Source organism: Somniosus microcephalus, chromosome 3 (genome assembly GCF_052327205.1).
Source record: "Somniosus microcephalus isolate GS21.2 chromosome 3, FLI_Smic_1.0, whole genome shotgun sequence".
Classification (NCBI taxonomy): domain Eukaryota; kingdom Metazoa; phylum Chordata; class Chondrichthyes; order Squaliformes; family Somniosidae; genus Somniosus; species Somniosus microcephalus.
Genome location: NC_140989.1, coordinates 254,681,104 through 254,699,230, shown reverse-complemented (window position 1 = coordinate 254,699,230; position 18,127 = coordinate 254,681,104). Strand labels below are relative to the sequence as shown.

The window sequence follows — 18,127 nt, the reverse complement described above, 5'->3', positions numbered from 1 at the left end:
CGGATCGGCATTGACGGTCATGAATAAGCATGATTACAAAAAGTTATTTAAACATATTCCCCTACGGGACACGGAGATAGTATTGCAGACATACACGGGGCACAAAGTACACCCCATCGGGAAGATAGAAGTCAAGGTGAGATACAAGGACAAAGATCACCATAGGATGGACCTGTATGTACTGCCAGAGGGAGGTCCACCACTTCTGGGACGTGAGTGGCTCAGGAAAATAAAGATAGACTGGCATTCACTAAACACAATGGCGGTAGATTCCGGGAAGGAAGAGGTCAAACCTGAACGGTTGTCCAGAATATTGGACGAAGCTAAAGACGTATTCCAGCAAGGACTGGGAACGCTGCGAGGAATTAAAGCAAGAATCAAGATTGCAGAACATGCAAGCCCAAAATTATTCAAGGCCAGATCGGTACCTTACGCGATACGACCTGCTGTGGAGGCAGAACTGGAAGAACTTGAACGATCAGGGGTACTGTCGAAGGTGGACTGGAGTGAGTGGGCCACGCCCATTGTTCCCGTCATGAAGTCTTCATCAAGCAACAAGCCAGGGGGACCGGGAAAGGTCCGCATCTGCGGAGACTTCAAGATCACGGTTAATCCGGTGCTTCACACGGTACAATACCCGCTTCCGCGGATTGAGGATATCTTTGCTTCATTGGCTGGGGGAAAACACTTCACAAAGATAGACCTGGCACAAGCATACTTACAAATGGAAGTGGAGGAAGAGTCGCGCCAGTATCTCACGATCAACACACACAGAGGCTTGTATCGTTATAATAGACTGGTTTTCGGAGTAGCTTCGGCTCCAGCAATTTGGCAGAGGGCCATGGAGCAGGTCTTACAGGGTATTCCCAGCACGCAGTGTTACTTGGACGATATCCTGATTACGGGAGAGGACGAGGAGGAACACCTCACAAATTTGAAACTGGTGCTCACCAGGTTGAAGGAATATGGCCTTCGAGTTAATCGCCAGAAATGTGAGTTCTTCCAGAAAGGAATCTCGTACTGCGGTCATGTCATTGACCGAGAGGGGCTTCACAAGTCACCTGACAAGATAGAAGCTGTCGTGAAGGCCCCCGCTCCGGAAAGCGTATCACAGTTGAGATCGTTTTTGGGGTTGATAAATTATCACAAGTTCCTGCCAAATCTATCCACGGTGCTGCATCCGCTGAATGCTCTGTTGCGGAAAGAAATACCATGGAAGTGGAGCGAGGACTGTAAGAAGGCCTTTCGCAGAAGCAAGGCGTTGATTACCTCTGAGGAAGTGTTGGCTCATTTCAACCCAACGTTACCTCTTCGTCTAGCTTGTGATGCTTCCCCTTATGGAATTGGAGCAGTACTTTCACACAAGTTACCAAATGGCTCGGAAAGGCCAGTCGCATTTGCGTCCCGATCATTGACCTCCGCTGAGAAAAATTATGCCCAGATAGATAGGGAGGCCCTCAGCCTTGTGTGGGGAGTAAAGAAATTCAATCATTACCTGCAAGGCAAGAAGTTCACATTACTGACAGACCACCAGCCGTTGGTGGCCATATTCAACCCTAACAAGGCCGTTTCCACCATGACTGCGCAAAGGTTACAGAGGTGGTCCGTGTTACTGGGGGCACACCAATATGACATCGAATACAAAAGGTCCAAACAGCATGGAAATGCTGATGGGTTATCGCGCCTACCGTTGCCGGTAGTAGAAGAGGCGGCTGCAGTGGACCCGGTAGAGTTGTTCCACTCATCCATAGTGGAATGTCTACCAGTGACAAATTCGATGATTGAAAACGAAACAAGAAATGACCCGACTCTCTCACGAGTCTACGATTTAACAGTGGAGGGATGGCCAGCACAGGGCGAACCAACGCTGCCAGCATTTTTGCAAAGAAAAGAACAGCTGTCAGTGTGTCGAGGAACTTTGATGTGCGGATCTAGAGTGGTGATTCCACCCAAACGTCAGAGTAAGGTGCTAAAGGAGCTGCATGAGGGGCATCTGGGTGGAGTGAAAATGAAGAACCTAGCAAGAGCGTTTGTGTGGTGGCCAGGTATTGATGGAGACATCGAAGAAATAACTAAAAGCTGTCTAGGATGCCAGAAGGTCCAAAACGCACCACCACAAGCTCCTCTGCATCCATGGGCGTGGCCCTCATCTCCCTGGCAAAGGGTACACATCGACTTTGCTGGTCCATTTATGGACTCCATGTTCCTAATCGCGGTGGATGCACACTCCAAATGGCCGGAAGTAATAAAGATGTCCTCCACCACCACGGAAAAAACCATCACAGTATTAAGGACCATTTTTGCCAGGAATGGCCTGCCGGAACAGATCTGTTCTGATAATGGACCGCAATTTGTGTCCGAAGAATTCAGGAAGTTCTTGAAAAGCAATGGGGTCAAGCACTACACGTCTGCCCCATACCATCCCGCCACCAATGGATTAGCTGAGAGGTTTGTCCAGACCTTCAAGAAGGCCATAAAGGCCATGGGTAATGAAGCCCTCAACTTGCAACATAAGGTAGATAACTTCTTACTGGCGTACAGGAATGCAACACATGCGGTCACCAATCAAACTCCCGCCATGATGTTTTTCAATAGAAGACTAAGATGCCGACTGGATTTGCTTAAGCCAAACGTCAGAAGGGACGTAGAGAACCGGCAATTCCAGGGCATGAATGAAAGGCCAACTAGATCTTTTCAGATAGGTCAACAAGTTTTGGCCCGGGACTACCGTACCGAGAAATGGCAGCCTGGAACTATTGGAAAAAGGCTAGGGCCACTGATGTATACCGTGGACATTGGTGACAGCATAATAAGACGCCATGTTGACCAGATCATAGGGTCAGCCACAAAGGGCCACCCTACTCCACAACCTTACACGGTTAATGTTGAAACAGAGATACCCAGAGCACCTACCTCCGATCTGGTAATACTGGAACCAGATGAACCTGGCACTGCCTTTCAAGCCGAATCGACCTTGCCAGAAGAACCTACTACCCCGCCGGAAACTACTACGCCACCGAGGCGTTATCCGGACAGAGTCAGGAAACCTCCAGAGAGACTGAATCTGTGAACTGTTTTGTATAAAGTTATATATATGTTATGTTAATGGGAAATAGTATGTTGTAAGCTAAAAAGGGAGGATTGTGGTGTATGTAACTGTTCTACCTTTAAGAGAACTATTGTATGTAACAGTCTACCTTTAAGAGAACTATTTTAGGTATGGCACTATTTTGTTGGCTGCTGTATACTGTAATACCGACGGTGACCACACCGGTATATAAGTGCGGTGTCAGGATTTATTGGGCAGATTCGCCCTGACCTTCGAATAGTAAAGTCCTGTTTTAAGTTACTCTTGTAGTCTGTGTATTAATTCAATATACAACCCACAGACTTTACAGAAATCATGAGCAATGCATCAATATTCCTTTTACATATTATTACAGGAGAAACCTTTACTAAACAGTTACATCATTTGAATTTGCATTTTCGCCTATATATTCTTTAAAGAAACTCACAAGAGGAACCATCCTTCATGGTGCACATTTGCAACTACAAAAATAAGCTACTTTCGGATTCACCCCAGATAGAAATTGGTTCAATATTCAATACCGTGTGCTAAAAATAAAAACCATTCAATAGAAAGGCTGCTATTGTGTACCCAATTTAGTCTTCCATTAGAATATGCCCAAGGATAACGAAAGGTGGACAGGGAGCAAGAGACCGATGTGGTGGCATAGGATAGGGGAAATTCTGAGGCAAGCACCTTGATGGCAAGGTAGTCAGTCAGGACAAGAGATCTTATTAGAGTTCAGAAAATGGAGAGTCTGACAGATTTATGCTTTTAGAACTCAGAATCATGACCTCCTAATAAAAATACTGCAGTTAGTCCTCTTCAAATACAGAACAAAAATGCTTTGACTATATCTGAAATTGATTAGGAATTAAACAGAAAATCCATGCTTTGACAATTTTCTGTTCTACAAACAATGAGCACCAAGATTTTTATAATTAACCAACACCAGGTCTAATTAATCACTTAGCAAGTGGAGGAATGAACCAGATAAAAGGAATGGCCATAATGAGAGAGTTAGGAGTGATGACTGATAACTTGGCTGAAAAGATGAGTTTTCAGAAGGTTTTTGAAGTGGAGAGGTGCAGGAAATTAAGGAGGAGTTCCAAAGTTGGGCTGAAGCAACCAAAGGCTCTGCCACCAAATGGTGCAGTGAAGGGAGGGGGTGAATAAAAAGAGTAGAGCTGGGTGAAGGGTTGGGAGGTGATACGGGGGGGGGCGGTAGGAAGTTTCAGAGATAGGTGAGGCAAGGCTGTAGAGAGGTTTGAAATGAGTACTTTAAGTTCAGTGCATTGGGGTAAAAGAGAGCCAACTTAGGTCAGTGAGGGGAGTGATCGACTAGCAAGACTGGGTACTGGCTGCCAAGTGTGAACCACATTTAAATTTATGGAGGCTAGACAAAAGTGGTTTTGGTGATGGAGAGGATGAGATGTTCAGCTCTGGGTGAAACAGGATGCTAAGGTTTTTCACAGTCCGGTTCAGACTGAGCAAGGGAGGGAGCTTCTGGCAGGGGCCAAAAACAATGGCTTCTTGGTATCTTATGGTAATGATAAACATACCAGCGGATGTTATATTGTATGCACAGGGCAGTTGGTTCAATGTTCCCTAAAACAGCACAAGATGCACTGAACAGTCGCTACAACTGGCAGAGAGGCCATTTCACGAATGTGGGATTTTACTTGATGTTCGTGACTACTGTGCTGGCCATTCTATTTTAAACACGCATGAATATTCTATTATAGGAGATGCAGAAGCAAATTTAGGCCTCCTGGAAGTCCTGTTTCAGCTCAGAGTCCTTGCTGTCAGTCAGTTTAATGAAATAAGTAAAACTTAGGAAGGACTTTAAGATTAAAATACATATTTATGAATTGTAAGGTACAGTCCCCTAGCGATGGGTGCCATCCATCTTTAGAATATTACCATTTTCTTAAACACTAGCAAAAGCATCTGTACCAGTAGTTGCGCTATCTGCTTAGATTTGCTTCCCCCCTCCCCCAACCCTATTGAACACTTTAATCCAAATCAATAAAGGTGAATAACTTGCTTAAAAAGGGGAGGCCTAAACAAGGGGGGAAAAAAATTTCTCCTCAGGGAGCCAAGCATGGAAAACAGCTCGGCGACAATGATGGTGGGGGGAGGGGGCAAGAGAGAAGAGGAGGAGGAGGAGGAGGAGGAGGGGAGAAGAATATAGTTGTTGTAATTCCTAGAAGTCTAATAAACAACGTGTGCCATGTGCTCGAGGTGAATCATATTCTTTTTAAAAAAAAACAAATATAATTCAGCTGAACTGAATTGTTGTCGTACTGCCAAACCTAGCAAATAAAAGTTACATCAACTTATTTTTTGTTGAACGACTGCCGGGCATTGCACAATCAAACCAAGCAACACACACTTTAAAACAGGCAAGCCTTTCAAACCTCTCAATTTGATTGAATGTGTTTTGGTCTTTAAGATACCAAGAGCCAGGTGTTGCCTGCCAAATCCAAAATGTGACCAATGTGTATTCCCAGTAAGGTTTGTTTTTTTGAAACTCTAAAGCTTTGGTATGCTTAGCTGTCCTTCAGAATATTCCTGTAATACCATCAAAAAACACCATCATATTTTTTGCCATGCAGACCAGAGAGAAGTAGTAGTAGTAGTAGTAGTTATTAAACTGGGTCTTGGCCCAGAGAGCATAATCAGCATTCTCGAAGTATATGGCTCTCTATAGAGGTATGAAACTTGCTGAATATGATGCCAGATGCTCTAATTTATGACTGTTTTAGTACAAAACTATATGAAATTAAGATAGTTACAATCTAAAATATTCGGCAAACAAAGCTATTGAGTATAAATATGTCCCAGTTCTCATGCAGCTACTAATCCTCATCATTGAGAATAAAAAAGGAAAAGGAAGAAAAACAGGTGATAATTTAACTAATAATTACTTATGGGAACTAATTAAATGTGCAAGTTGCTGCACCTTGGGTTTTAATTACAAGGCCCTCCCAGTGCGCAAAGCAAAAAAGGAAAAAATGTTGGCACAAATCCCACTTTATACTTTGTTAGAAGAGTTCAAATTTCCAAGATAGATTCTTTCTCAGTGTTCATTACTACGGTTGCATCATTGGCATCATACCCAAGTTAGAAGTTTATTTATTAAAAAAAGTTAATTATAATATCCACCTCCATTATATGTATCAAGACTAACACAAGGCTTTGAAGAATCGAGCCAAGCCAGACCACCTAGTACACAGTGCACTTATCCCCCTAATGCTTGATTGGCTGACAACACCCATGTGCATTCAGCGATCAGTTTTTTTTTAAAAACACTGAACACACCACAAATATGGATACACTGGGCCAAGTCCAACATCTTACCCTCATTAGCAGCTCTCGGCTGATCAGATGGTTATTTCGATTGGAGAATATTTCTGAAAGCTCTTCAAACATCAACATGCTGTCCCTAGTCAAGAGAATGAGACAAATTAGTCATGAGAGGATAGAGGCAGATTAACTAACTGCGGTCAAGGGTTCAGACGTGAAACAGGTAGCAAAAATAAAGGCAGGTGGTGCAGGGGTTAAGAGCTTTGCAGAACCAAAAGCAATGAATGGCCTTAGCTACCCTTCACCAAATCCCATGGCAGCAAGATAAACCTGCGAGAAACCTAAAAATCAGGGCAGGATCAAACGGTCTGTATCACAGGGATGAAACTACAGGTGCATGATTTAAAAAATTTAAGCACACTTCCTCGGAAGATGAAGGACTGCATCATCTCTGCGCTTTTAGCAACTCATACAAACCACCATCTTACATACTCATACAAACCACCATCTGACAAACCGAGCACAGCACATCCGCAGAGGGAGAATTTTGAGGCAAGTTACATCTACTAGACGATCAGTAATGGAATAAGAGAGTTTGAAAATTAAGCTGTTGAACAGTTATTATTCTACTGAAGACAACTGCTCAGCAACTCCTCATTCTCTAGCCAAAGGAAGACAGACTTCTGGCACTGAGCCAGCTGTTAGGGGCACACATGGTGCCTCTGGTAGCCCTGCCAACAAATCTGGGATCTGAAGCTCACCGTGCAAGGGCACTCAGGGTAGAATCTGCAACTCATCACCACCATATTGATTAAAAATATTACATGGCTATCTTGGAAAAGGAACTTACTTTGATACAGTAACCCAAGTCCTCTTCAATTTATAGATGGGCTTCGACTTCATGGCTGAAAGAATGGCACGGAGCGAGGAGAAATTCTTCATGATCCTGCATTCCTATTAGGAAAACAAGAGAGTACTGTGTAAATATCAGTGGCTCCTGGTTTCTTGGTACCTCAGGCTTTGAACTGTTCTACCAAAAAAGGGTCAGCTGTGAAAATAACAGCATTAAAAACAGATTTCATGGAAAAACATTTTCACATTTCTTGGGAACTCAAAGCTTGTTATTCACTTATTTTTCCTCTACGACAACCTTTTCAGCTCATCGTTTGCCAACTTTTGGCAGGTGGCCTACATGGTCATGGACACTGAAGGAAGCTTCAGAATGAATGATCAGGATGCACCTTTTTTTGGGGGGGGGGGGGCGGGGGAGGTGCTGTTGGGGTATATGAGGAAGTCTTCCTGCCCATTGTATTCTGCCGATAGATGGATAATAAATACTAATAACCAACATAAAAAGAGCAGAAGGGCAGGACCTGTAGCACAAGAAAATAATCTAAAGAAAAGCATATCAAATCAGAAAAGCTAGTGCACTTTTATTAGCTACACGTGGACTAAAATAAGACGGTCGATACAGAGCTAGCTAATCTCAGCCAGGACAGCAGCGGGAGTGCCCTCCATACCCTTCGCCCTACGGAGGAAGGGAGAAAAGAAAACAGTGAGGATTTCCACTCCTGACCTTTATCTAATCAAGCCTGTGGCAAAATATTATACAGGTATCAGGCGAGGACAGACCCGGTCTTGGACGAGATTTCTTCCCTTCCTCCCAACTACTGGTTAGTGTGCCAACATTGAGTGCTTTGGGCAAACATATAACGAACAGCCATTTAGGTGAGATGTTGGAGGGCAGTCCTATGGGCATGGGATCATATATCAGCAAGCATTTGGGCAGGCAGGGAGAAAATTGAAAATAAAATAGAAACATGAATTACAGCTGGAGAGGAAGGCAAACTATGCTATGCAATGTCCGATAATCAACTTCATTTTTGAAGTGCAATTAAAAACCTGAAATCAGTTTGCTTTCTTCCTCCACATAAATTATATGTATCTTTTATAAAATGTCAATCTTCAAATGCAGGCATTAACTCAGGGCATGAAATGTTAGCTATGTAACCCCAATCTCTTCCTCTTCAGAAGTCCTGCCGTATTTTTCCTGAAGGAAATCAAAAGTGAATAAAGCTTCGACTTAGTTAGACAGGGCAGAGGTCTTGACCCAGAGCCCAGCCAACGATGGCTTTGCATTTTTAAAAATGTAAGATGATCACTGAAGCATTTTGTTAAAATCCAGACACATGGACGCCACATATTTTGTATAATTAAGCGATGCCTGACTACGATGTGACCACGGGATCTCTAATGCACAAGAGCCAACAAAACAAATACAGTAATAGGCACTGGGAATTAAGGAGAGATTGTTAACCAATTTACTCTGTTACTTAAAGCTAAGGGATACAATTTCTAGCAACAATTTCTTGTTGTTGAGGAAATATAAATTATACTGATTTAAGCTGCCAAGCTCTCAGCACTATAGAACTACAGAAATTATGAATGACCAGGATTTGCCATTCTACAGAAACCTTCAACTCCTCTTCGAAAACCTCCCTCCCTCGGGTCTTCTCTTCCTACAATCTAGTAAGTTTTCAAACCCCGAGCTTGGCAACACCTAATCATCTGGTCCTGATCTGCTTGGTCTTGGCTTACAGGCTTCTCTTCAACCTTGGTGACTTCCCACACTGTGGGGCTTTGGCCTCTCACCTAGGCTTAATGGATAAGCAATGCGTTACCTGGGCAATGTCTATCCACTTCTCGATAATTTTGGCTCGCTGCTGTGGCTTCAGCTGCCTGTCCCTCAATATGGTGCTGATGACACATTTGGTGACAATGTCGAACTGGGTGATGGTGGCCCGGATGGTAGGTGCCAGGTGCTTGTTTTTTTTTTTGTCCTGCCAGGGCCAGATGCAACCCAGGTAGTGGTGGGGGACAACTTTCTTGAACAGTTCCTGATCGGAAATAAAAAATAAGCTAAGACTAAAGAGGTTTCCATTACCATGGACCACTTTAACACTGAAGTAACAAATACAAATAATCCTGCATTTAAGGGTCAATTAGCCTCACTACTTTGCAATAGCACAGTTAAAGCTGAAAGGCATGGTTTGCAGCACATAGATATAATGTGCACAGTGAAATCAAAGATTATTTTTGAACAGACTAGATACTTTTCACAAACTGCATATGCTAAAATTAAAATGTTTGGCAACACCAACTATAATCACTAAGTATAATTTGTTAAATCTAATTAATTGCAATGGAACACTGCATCCTACATATGTGGTTAGACATGGTCTTGAAATGAAAACTAAGATCACTGCCTGAACAGAAGCTTTGGGAGAGGTCAAAAACAAGATGAGAGAGAACAACAGCAACTACAATGTAGAAAACCATCTCCATTAGATTCACAGACACAAAATCAGACATAAATGGATGGCGAGTCAAAGAAGGCGATATTAGGATGGGTGACCAAAAGCTTGGTCAAAGAGGTAGGTTTTAAGGAGGGTCATAAAAGGAGGAGAGGCAGATGGAGAGGTGGAAATGTTGAGTGAGGAAATTCCAGAGCGTGGGGCATAGGCACAAGAGGCCAAAGTTAGAGAAATGGTGAGTTTGGGAGGGGGGTGAAAGAGGTTAGAGGGATAGGAGGGGGCAAACCAAGGGGGATTAAACACAAGGATGATCATTTTAAACTGGAGGTGTTGAGAGACCGGAAGTTAGTGTTGGTCAACGAGGACAGGAATGATAGGTGAATGGGGCCTGGTGCAGGATAGGATATGGACAACAGAGTTTTGGAGGAGCTCCTGGGAGGTCAGGCAGGAGAGCATTGGAACAGTCAAATCTGGAGGTGTCAAAGGCATGGATGAGGGTTTTAGTGGAAGATGGGCTGAAGTACGAGCAAAGGTAGGCAATGTTAGGGTGGAATTGAATGGTCTTTGTGACGGGATTGAATAGGACGCTGAGAGTGCGGACCGTTTGGCTCTGCCAGAGATGGTGGTTGGGGAGTGGTACACAGTTTCCGGTGGGAGCTTCCCCATGTTCAATAGGAGGAAATTCGTGGCTCATGCACAACTAGTTTCACACCCCAGCCGATTGTATTCCATTAAAATCGCAATAATATCCCACTCAAGTGATTGATATAACGTGTCAAAATACAATCATTGTAATAAAGAGTTTGCCAGCAAACTTATCTCCCCTCAGTCTAACAGCACATTGGCAGTGGAGGGGGTCGAGAGAGATGGCAGAGAGGTAGAGTTGGGTATCGTCAGCATACATATGGAAGCTAACCCCCATGTCTGCGGATGATGTCACCACGGGCAGCATGTAAATGAGGAAGGGGAGTGGGCTAAGGGTGGTAAACCTGCAGGTACTTGACTACCTGAATCCAGCGATGTTTGCAAAGGTGGATAGCAGGCCTTGGCTGAAGGAGCTCAATTTGCATAACTTTTTGTATATATAAAAAAAAAAAAAAAATCGCCCCCTCCCAAAAACCTATGAAATGTGAGAAGACTTGCATAAAGAAAGAGTTTCAATAACACTATACTCCTAAGTTAGACTCTAAAAGACTTTAAGTTTTTATAAAACTATTTTTTTGTTTTGAGGGAAGACCATGGGTTGTAATTTTAACCTAACCTGTTCATCGGGAAACTGACTGGATCGGGTAAAATGCTGGTTTCACACCCCGGCCAACTGTATTCCATTAAAATCCCAATGATATCCCGCTCAAGTGATTGAATTTATTACAATGATATAACGTGTCAAAATGCAAAGTTTGCCACCAAACTTTTTTTCCCTCACACACACACACACACAGGAATCAGGTTTTATTTGCAAATTAAAAAAAAAATTACACTGGTCTGCTCAATATTTGTTATGGATTTTTATCCCAGCTCTGAACATTGCAGCTTTTATCCTGAAATACTACTTATCCATTGTACAGAAGCCCAATACGGGAAGTTACAATAAGGGGTTTACAGTCTTCTCCCAAGCTACTTATTTCACATGACATTCATATTCCGAAAAACAAAGGCGGCTGTTGAAGTTTTCACTGACACGGACATTCCAATCTTGATATTGAAGTCACATGTCAAACAACATGTTTTGAAGCCTTGGAACGCTACATATTGTGAAGTGAACTAGTGACTGACACAGCACTAATAGTATTAACGATGTGAGGAGAGATTGGGATGCTTACTTTAGACGGAAACATCATGCTTCAGAGTAATTGGGCAATCGCCCCTGACAAAATGGCTCCAAATTCTTGTTTACTTACAGCATCCATATACGTCAGCTGCTGTGCCACTATGCCTGATGGGAAGGAGAGAAAATCCTGTTTTTCTTCAACTCCATCTATTTCTACATCCCCTTCCTCTCCCAGGCTGAAAGTGAGGTTGCCATGGTAACTATCTGTGCAATTGAAAAGACATTTATTGTGTGCCCAAAGTTCACAGCACTTAAAACCAAAACCTCTAACCTCTAACAAAATGCACTGGGGCTCAAACTTGCATGATTGGAAATTGTGCACTGGTTTAAAAAGGTAATCAGTTTTTGTACATCTGTATTTATTACCTAGATTTGGTAAAAGTAATATTGTATGACACTGCAGTCAAAGCCTCTTTAATGGGAGCACTCAACTGACAAGAAAACCATTTTATTTATTGATGTGTCCCGATTAAGCAGACACAGTGGATGGGGAGCTAATCTGTGCCTGAGCAAATCTTACAACCGACTTAACAGTTCTGGTTTTAAAATAACCTGATAATACAGCAAGTCACAGACCATAACAAAAATACCATTGGCAGCCACAGTTAAAAAAGAAAATTGCACAGACTCTCACAATAAATGCTGCTTGGTGAAATTGGACCATAATGTAACCTCGAGGGGGGGTGGCAGGCGTGGAGAAGAGGTGGTAAACGTTCCCTGGCCCTGGATTCTGACCAGAAGTGGGAGAGAATGCTGGAAAGGCCTCTGTGATTCTTGACAGATTTAGTCTTTACAGAAAGTTAGGAGTGGAAAATAAGTATTTGGCACAAACACAAAAAAGGAGCCTCTTCCAGTAAATGTCAGCACAGCACTCATTTTGTGATTTCTTTCTAGCCCACTTAGCTGTACTATAAATTCTGAAGTAATTTCAAAAATCCAAAAGGAAACCCAACTGAACGTCAAAACCCTGGACAGAGTGGCAAACTCTCCATGAACTCATGGGTATGCAGTGGGTGTCCTGATCAGTTTACTTCAGAATTCCATTCAAAATGGAAAAGTTTTACACATCATGACCAGATGAACTCCTGAATGGTTATAATGAGGCATCCAAAATGGATTCTTTCATCCGTCCATGCATATATGCAATTGGTAATTCTGGAATATGCAGATACAGGAAACTTTGTGCTATCCGGCACCGAGCTGTTGCCGTTCCCTCAAAACTGCCAGACACACCAGCGTTAATGTTGAAGCATACGGAGCTTTTCATCTCCGTATCTGACAACAAACACTGTTGCTTAGCAACAGCTTCTAAACAGTCAGCCCGTACCTTGGAAGCGTCTCTGTAGCTTAGCAACAGCTTCAGAGAAACTTTCCAGAGCCTGACTGTTGGAAAAAAAAAGCCACGAGAAGAAAAAAATCCTAACAAAACGGCTCCTGATTTTTGCCGGTGGCTCGAGCTTGCTGGACACAGCCTCCGGATAACAAAGTTTCCTGTACTTTGTTTCCTACTAAAATTAGTGCATGTGGCTAAAACGGTGTTGCCGTAGCCACAGGTGTGGCTAGTAGCTGATTTCTATTAGACAACACTGGTCTAAAAGATCACGAACGAACTAAGTGGCAAAATGACATTGTACTAATCCGAATAATTCCATCACAATCTATTGTATAATTAGACCATCTTGTCTTTCATAGTGCCTCAAATACTCAGTATCTTTTGAGTTATCATCAAGTCAGAGTTAACAATTTAGCTGGCAGCAATTCAAGCTATTTATAAAGACGATTCACTTTGAATCACAGAAATTACAACATAGAAGGCAGCCAGTTGGCCAAAGGTGCCTGTGCTGGTCTTAACTCTCAACTGGATTCATCTCATTTCCCTGTCCCTTCTCCTTTTATATTGTTTCACTGATTACCCAATTCCCTCTTAAATGATGTTACTTGTGGTAAAAGCATTCCATACTCTGACGCTCGTCATAAATAAATTATTCCAACTTTTCCCCCTTTATTCTTCGTTAATAGTTTAAATGGTGCATAAACACCTGACTCGAGGGGATTTCCAATACAGCAACCAAAGCAGATTTTCTTTGAAGGAATGGGATTCGGAATAAAAGTGGTTCTAGATCTGATCTTACTCCACATGCAAGGTGCAATATAATTTTTCAGGGATGAATTTAAAATATGCTCCAGAATTGCATTCACAGCCATCATCAAAATGGGACCACCACCACCCACACCCTTTAAAAAAATTAAAGCAACTTTTGTTTGTTTGCAACACAAGGATTTCTCTTACTGTCCAGCTCCCGTTCTGCCAATTCTTGCTTCTGAAACTGCTCGAGGAGGTTCTGGGCCCGTTGCTCATGATCAGAACCTGACATTGTCTGTTTCAGATAGGAGAGTAATTTCTGGAGGCACGTGTAATTCGGAACTTCCCGGAAGTCTTCGGAGCACTGGTCCAGCCAGGCTCGGAGAATTGAGGCTATAGCACTGGAAATATACGTGCAAAGCAGAATCAGTAACTGTTCCAATAGGGTAAACAAAATGTTTAGAAATAGAACTCCAATTGGTAATTTGGCAACTTCTAATGCTGTAATTTTAAACTTAATAGATTAAGGCTGTTTATTTTTAATTAATTCTTGGGTGCCACTAGCAAGGCCGGCATTGACTGCATATCCTTAGTTGCCCTAGAGAAGGTGGCGGTGGGCCTTCTTGAGCTGCTGCAGTCAGTGTGGTGAAGGTATTCCCAGTGTCCTCAGGTAGGGGGCGCCAGGATTTTGAGCCAGCGACAATGAAGGAACGGCGATATATGGCCAAGTCGGTGTGTGACTTGGAGGTGATGGTGTTCAAGTTTTTGTCTTTTTTTGGGGGGGGGAAGTGGGTTGCACAGGTGGAGCCACAGGGCTCACATATAAAATTATCGTGTACACATCTGAAGATACTTATACGAACAGATCTTGGTGTTCTGATTTGACTTTCTCCACCAATAAGGCAGGAGTGTTTAAAAAGACCCAGACCTTTACAAACCTTCAGTATCACAAAATTCAAACAGGGCAAACCAAGAAAATGATAAAATAGAAGCACAAAGAATACTTGGTTGTCTGGGCTCTGAGGGTTAGATTACTAAGGCTTAGACATCCGAAAGTCAGGTCTAGTTGAAGATGTCTAATAAGATGCTCCGATATGGTCAAATTGCCACTAATTTTCAGTTACACGTTTAGTACTAGTGACCACGTAGCATTACTTAACAGGGCAACTTAACTGCTCTTGTTCTGCTCATTTTCGATGACGAGACATTAGCTGTACAGTGAAGTTGTTACAACGTTCAAATAGTGCCTTTAACGTAGCAAGATGTCACATGGCACTTCACAGGAGTGTAATCAGACAAAAACTGATACCGAGCCAAAGAAGGAGACATTAGGGCAGGTGGCTAAAAGCTTAGTCAGAGGTAGGTTTTTTGAGCTTCTTAAAAAAGGAGAGGTGTGGAGATGTTTAAGGAGGGAATTATACAGCTTATGGCCTAGACTTCTGAAAATTTGGCCACCAATGCTGGGGCAAAGGAAGTGGGAGTTGGTGGAACGCAGAGTTCCAGGAGGGTTGTAGGAGGTTAGAGAGATAGGGATGGACGAGGCCATGGAGGGATTTGAACACAAGGATGAGAATTTAAAATGTTTTAAGCAGTTACCTTTGCTAAAAGAAACAAGTGCCTGTGGTGTTGAAACGCCTGTGCTGGAAACATGACCCAAGGGAGAAGCCAAGGTTCACTTGCTGCATCAAGAAAGCCTCTCTTCCTTAGCCATTATAGAACTGCTTACAAGGTCACATTACATAGGCTTCAATAAACACTCAACCGGCAACCCTCCAGGCAAAGTTTTAAAAAGAAAAATCAATTCAAAGATCACCACCAGACTGTACCCGATCAACAGCATTCCCAGGTGGGAATAAGTTACTGAGCGAGGCTCGACCCTGCTGACTCACAATGTAAGAAGTCACACAACACCAGGTTATAGTCCAACAGCTTTATTTGAAATCACAAGCATTCGGAGCGCTCCGAAAGCTTGTGATTTCAAATAAAGCTGTTGGACTATAACCTGGTGTTGTGACTTCTTACATTTGTCCACCCCAGTCCAACTCCGGCATCTCCACACCATGACTCACAATGTGGTAGCATTTAATCAGTACCGCGCAGACTAGAAAAATTGGCCCAAAGCCCTCTTTTGCAGTCCCACTGGAATAAAGTCCGCATTTCTGACACATTCAGCAAATGCGTATGCCCCCATGGAGTCATCTGAAACCTCTAATCAGCTGCACTGTACTACATTATTTAGTTTAATGATTCATTGGACCAAAAATTCCAATTTTTACAAATTCTGGCCAACACAAAATCATTTGAAATTACCTCAAATCTCTTCAAACGAGCGCGCGTGATTCTGCTCACGTATTCGCACTTTCTCCCTGCTTCAGTTAGTTAACTTTGCTCAACACATCAAAAGTGTTTGAGAGAAAAAAAATGCTTTCTTTTATCTTTCGACTGTTTCCGAGATACTTAGAGTAAAACTCAAGAAGTCCACGCATGTGGGTGTCTATATCAGTTGGTATGTTTCCACATTTGACTTGACTTAACAATCTGTTACCGAGTGTCGTCATAGCAAAAACACTCTCCATGGTTACAGTTTATACTGCAAGAATCACCATTGTGAGGTCACCGACAACATATATGACAAGGTGATCAGAACTCATTTTATATAATTAAAAAAAACCCTTGCAAACTATGAAATGGAGTATACTTGAATGTTTACAACACAACTATCCAAGATTTTGTTTCACTTATTTTTGCTTTCAGTAATTTTATGAATGGAACTGACCTCTGGCCACAGTGCCATACATGTATATATGTTAGCAATCTATCACTTTAAAATATTACAAAGTAGTTTGACTGGAGAAGCTGGAATTGTTCTCCTTGGAGCGAAGATGATTTTATGGGACCATTTGATAGGCGGTCAAAATTAGAAGAGGTTTTGATGGCGTAAATAAGGAAAGCGACAAGAGGGTTGTTAACCAGAGGACACAGATTTAAGATAATTGGCAAAAAAAATCCAGGGTTTGGGGGGCGGTTTGGTGGAAATTAGAAGCTTGTCTAATAAACGCAGCAAGTTATGATGATCTAGAACACAGTGTGAAAGGATGGTGGAAGCAGATGCAATGGTAACTTGCAAAAGGGAATTAGATATATACTTGCAAAGTAAAATTTTGCAGGGTTATGGGGAAAGAGTGGGGAGTGGGACTAATTCAATAGTTCTTTCAAAGCGCTGGCACTGCCACGATGGGCCAGCTGGCCTCCTTCTATGCTGCATGATTCTATGAAAACTCGAGGCAACCGTATCACCTTTAGCAGAGCCGCTGAGAGCTGGGTAGGAGCGAGTGTGGCGGGCTGACCAAATCCCCCCCTCCCTGCGAACCAAACATCAGCTGATTCTGGGACCTACGCCATCTGCGATTCTGGTGCACTCCAACATTCCGAAGGAGGTCAGGAAGTGACAGCCAATGAGGCTCCGATACATTCTGAAGCACCAACAAGTGGCATTCGCTGGATGGCTGGGGCTCCCGACTGTGTTCAGTAGTGATCCTGTGGAGCGTAGGCCCTTACACACTCCGCCCTCCCTCCACCCCATCTGAAAATATCCAAAGTAATTCACTTGCTCAATCCAAGTATTCTCCAAGGACAGTCCCAACATTATACTAGCTGTTTTATCACTATTATTCTATCTGTACCAGTAGCATGAAGATGACATTCGAATCATTGTAATACAGACTTTTACTGTAGGGAAGTCAGTTGCAAAAGTTCATGAAATCCTTTACCATGAAACTGGTGCCACTTTGCCAATGGATTATCTTTTCTTCCTTTTCCTGCTAATTTTCCACCCTCCGTTGACTCCTTCTCCGGAACAGTTCCTTGCACCTGTGACTCTGAGATACGTCTCCAAAGTGACCATTCGTGTTCAAGCCAGGACGGCAAATGCGCAGCCTAACTGACCACACAGAGGGGAGGGAGGAAGTAAGTAAAAGAGTCCACCACCCCAGCTGAACTCAAAAATCTCTCTCTTTCTCACACAAGTAGACATCACTAGATAGCAATCAGGAGCAAGGATCATGGCGACTTTTACCCTCCCTAACCAGAGGGTTGGCGAGGCCAACTGTGGCAGCCCTACCCCCACCCCAGCTGAGATTAGCTAATGTAGCACAGACTGCAAATTGAATCTGGAACCTTCCTGGCCTGTATGACTGTTATTCATTGTATTAGTCAGCTGCGCCAAGGGAGAGGAACATAGGAATTGCTGGACAAAAAACTGACCAAGATCTATCTCATTCGCTTTCTACCATCCTGGTAATCGTATGATACGATGCTAATGGAGTTGTTGACTAAATCATAGCAATCAATCTCCATCAATTTGTCTACAGCTGACCCAGACAGGAGGCGAAGAAAGCCCCCACTGGTGGAGAGCTTTGGGAACCTCCTTCTTCGGCAGTCCCTCGGAACTGAGGATGACTTGGCTTCCACATTAAAAATGAGCTCGCAGGTGGCTGATTAGTCCAATGCGGGACCTACAGTCT

At 43.0% G+C, this 18,127-nt stretch overlaps 1 protein-coding gene across 4 annotated transcripts in view; it reads right to left on the bottom strand.

Moving 5' to 3' along the window:
• Window positions 1-16,134, bottom strand: part of LOC147121849 (ral guanine nucleotide dissociation stimulator-like 1) — an 81,800-nt gene extending 65,666 nt beyond the window's left edge. Inside the window, exons 1-6 of one of the 4 annotated variants that reach the window (XM_085982353.1) lie at window positions 15,915-16,134; window positions 13,812-14,005; window positions 11,592-11,725; window positions 9,058-9,273; window positions 7,227-7,330; window positions 6,431-6,515 (exon numbers count right to left, since the gene is read on the bottom strand). In XM_085982353.1, the coding sequence (XP_085838479.1) occupies window positions 6,431-6,515; window positions 7,227-7,330; window positions 9,058-9,273; window positions 11,592-11,725; window positions 13,812-13,896 (624 nt within the window). In that variant the 5' untranslated portion in view covers window positions 13,897-14,005; window positions 15,915-16,134. Of the gene's footprint in view, window positions 1-6,430; window positions 6,516-7,226; window positions 7,331-9,057; window positions 9,274-11,591; window positions 11,726-13,811; window positions 14,006-15,200; window positions 15,390-15,914 lie in introns of those variants that run through there. The other 3 variants (XM_085982351.1, XM_085982352.1, XM_085982354.1) reach the window with 3 other exon arrangements.
• Window positions 16,135-18,127: the final 1,993 nt, after the last annotated feature.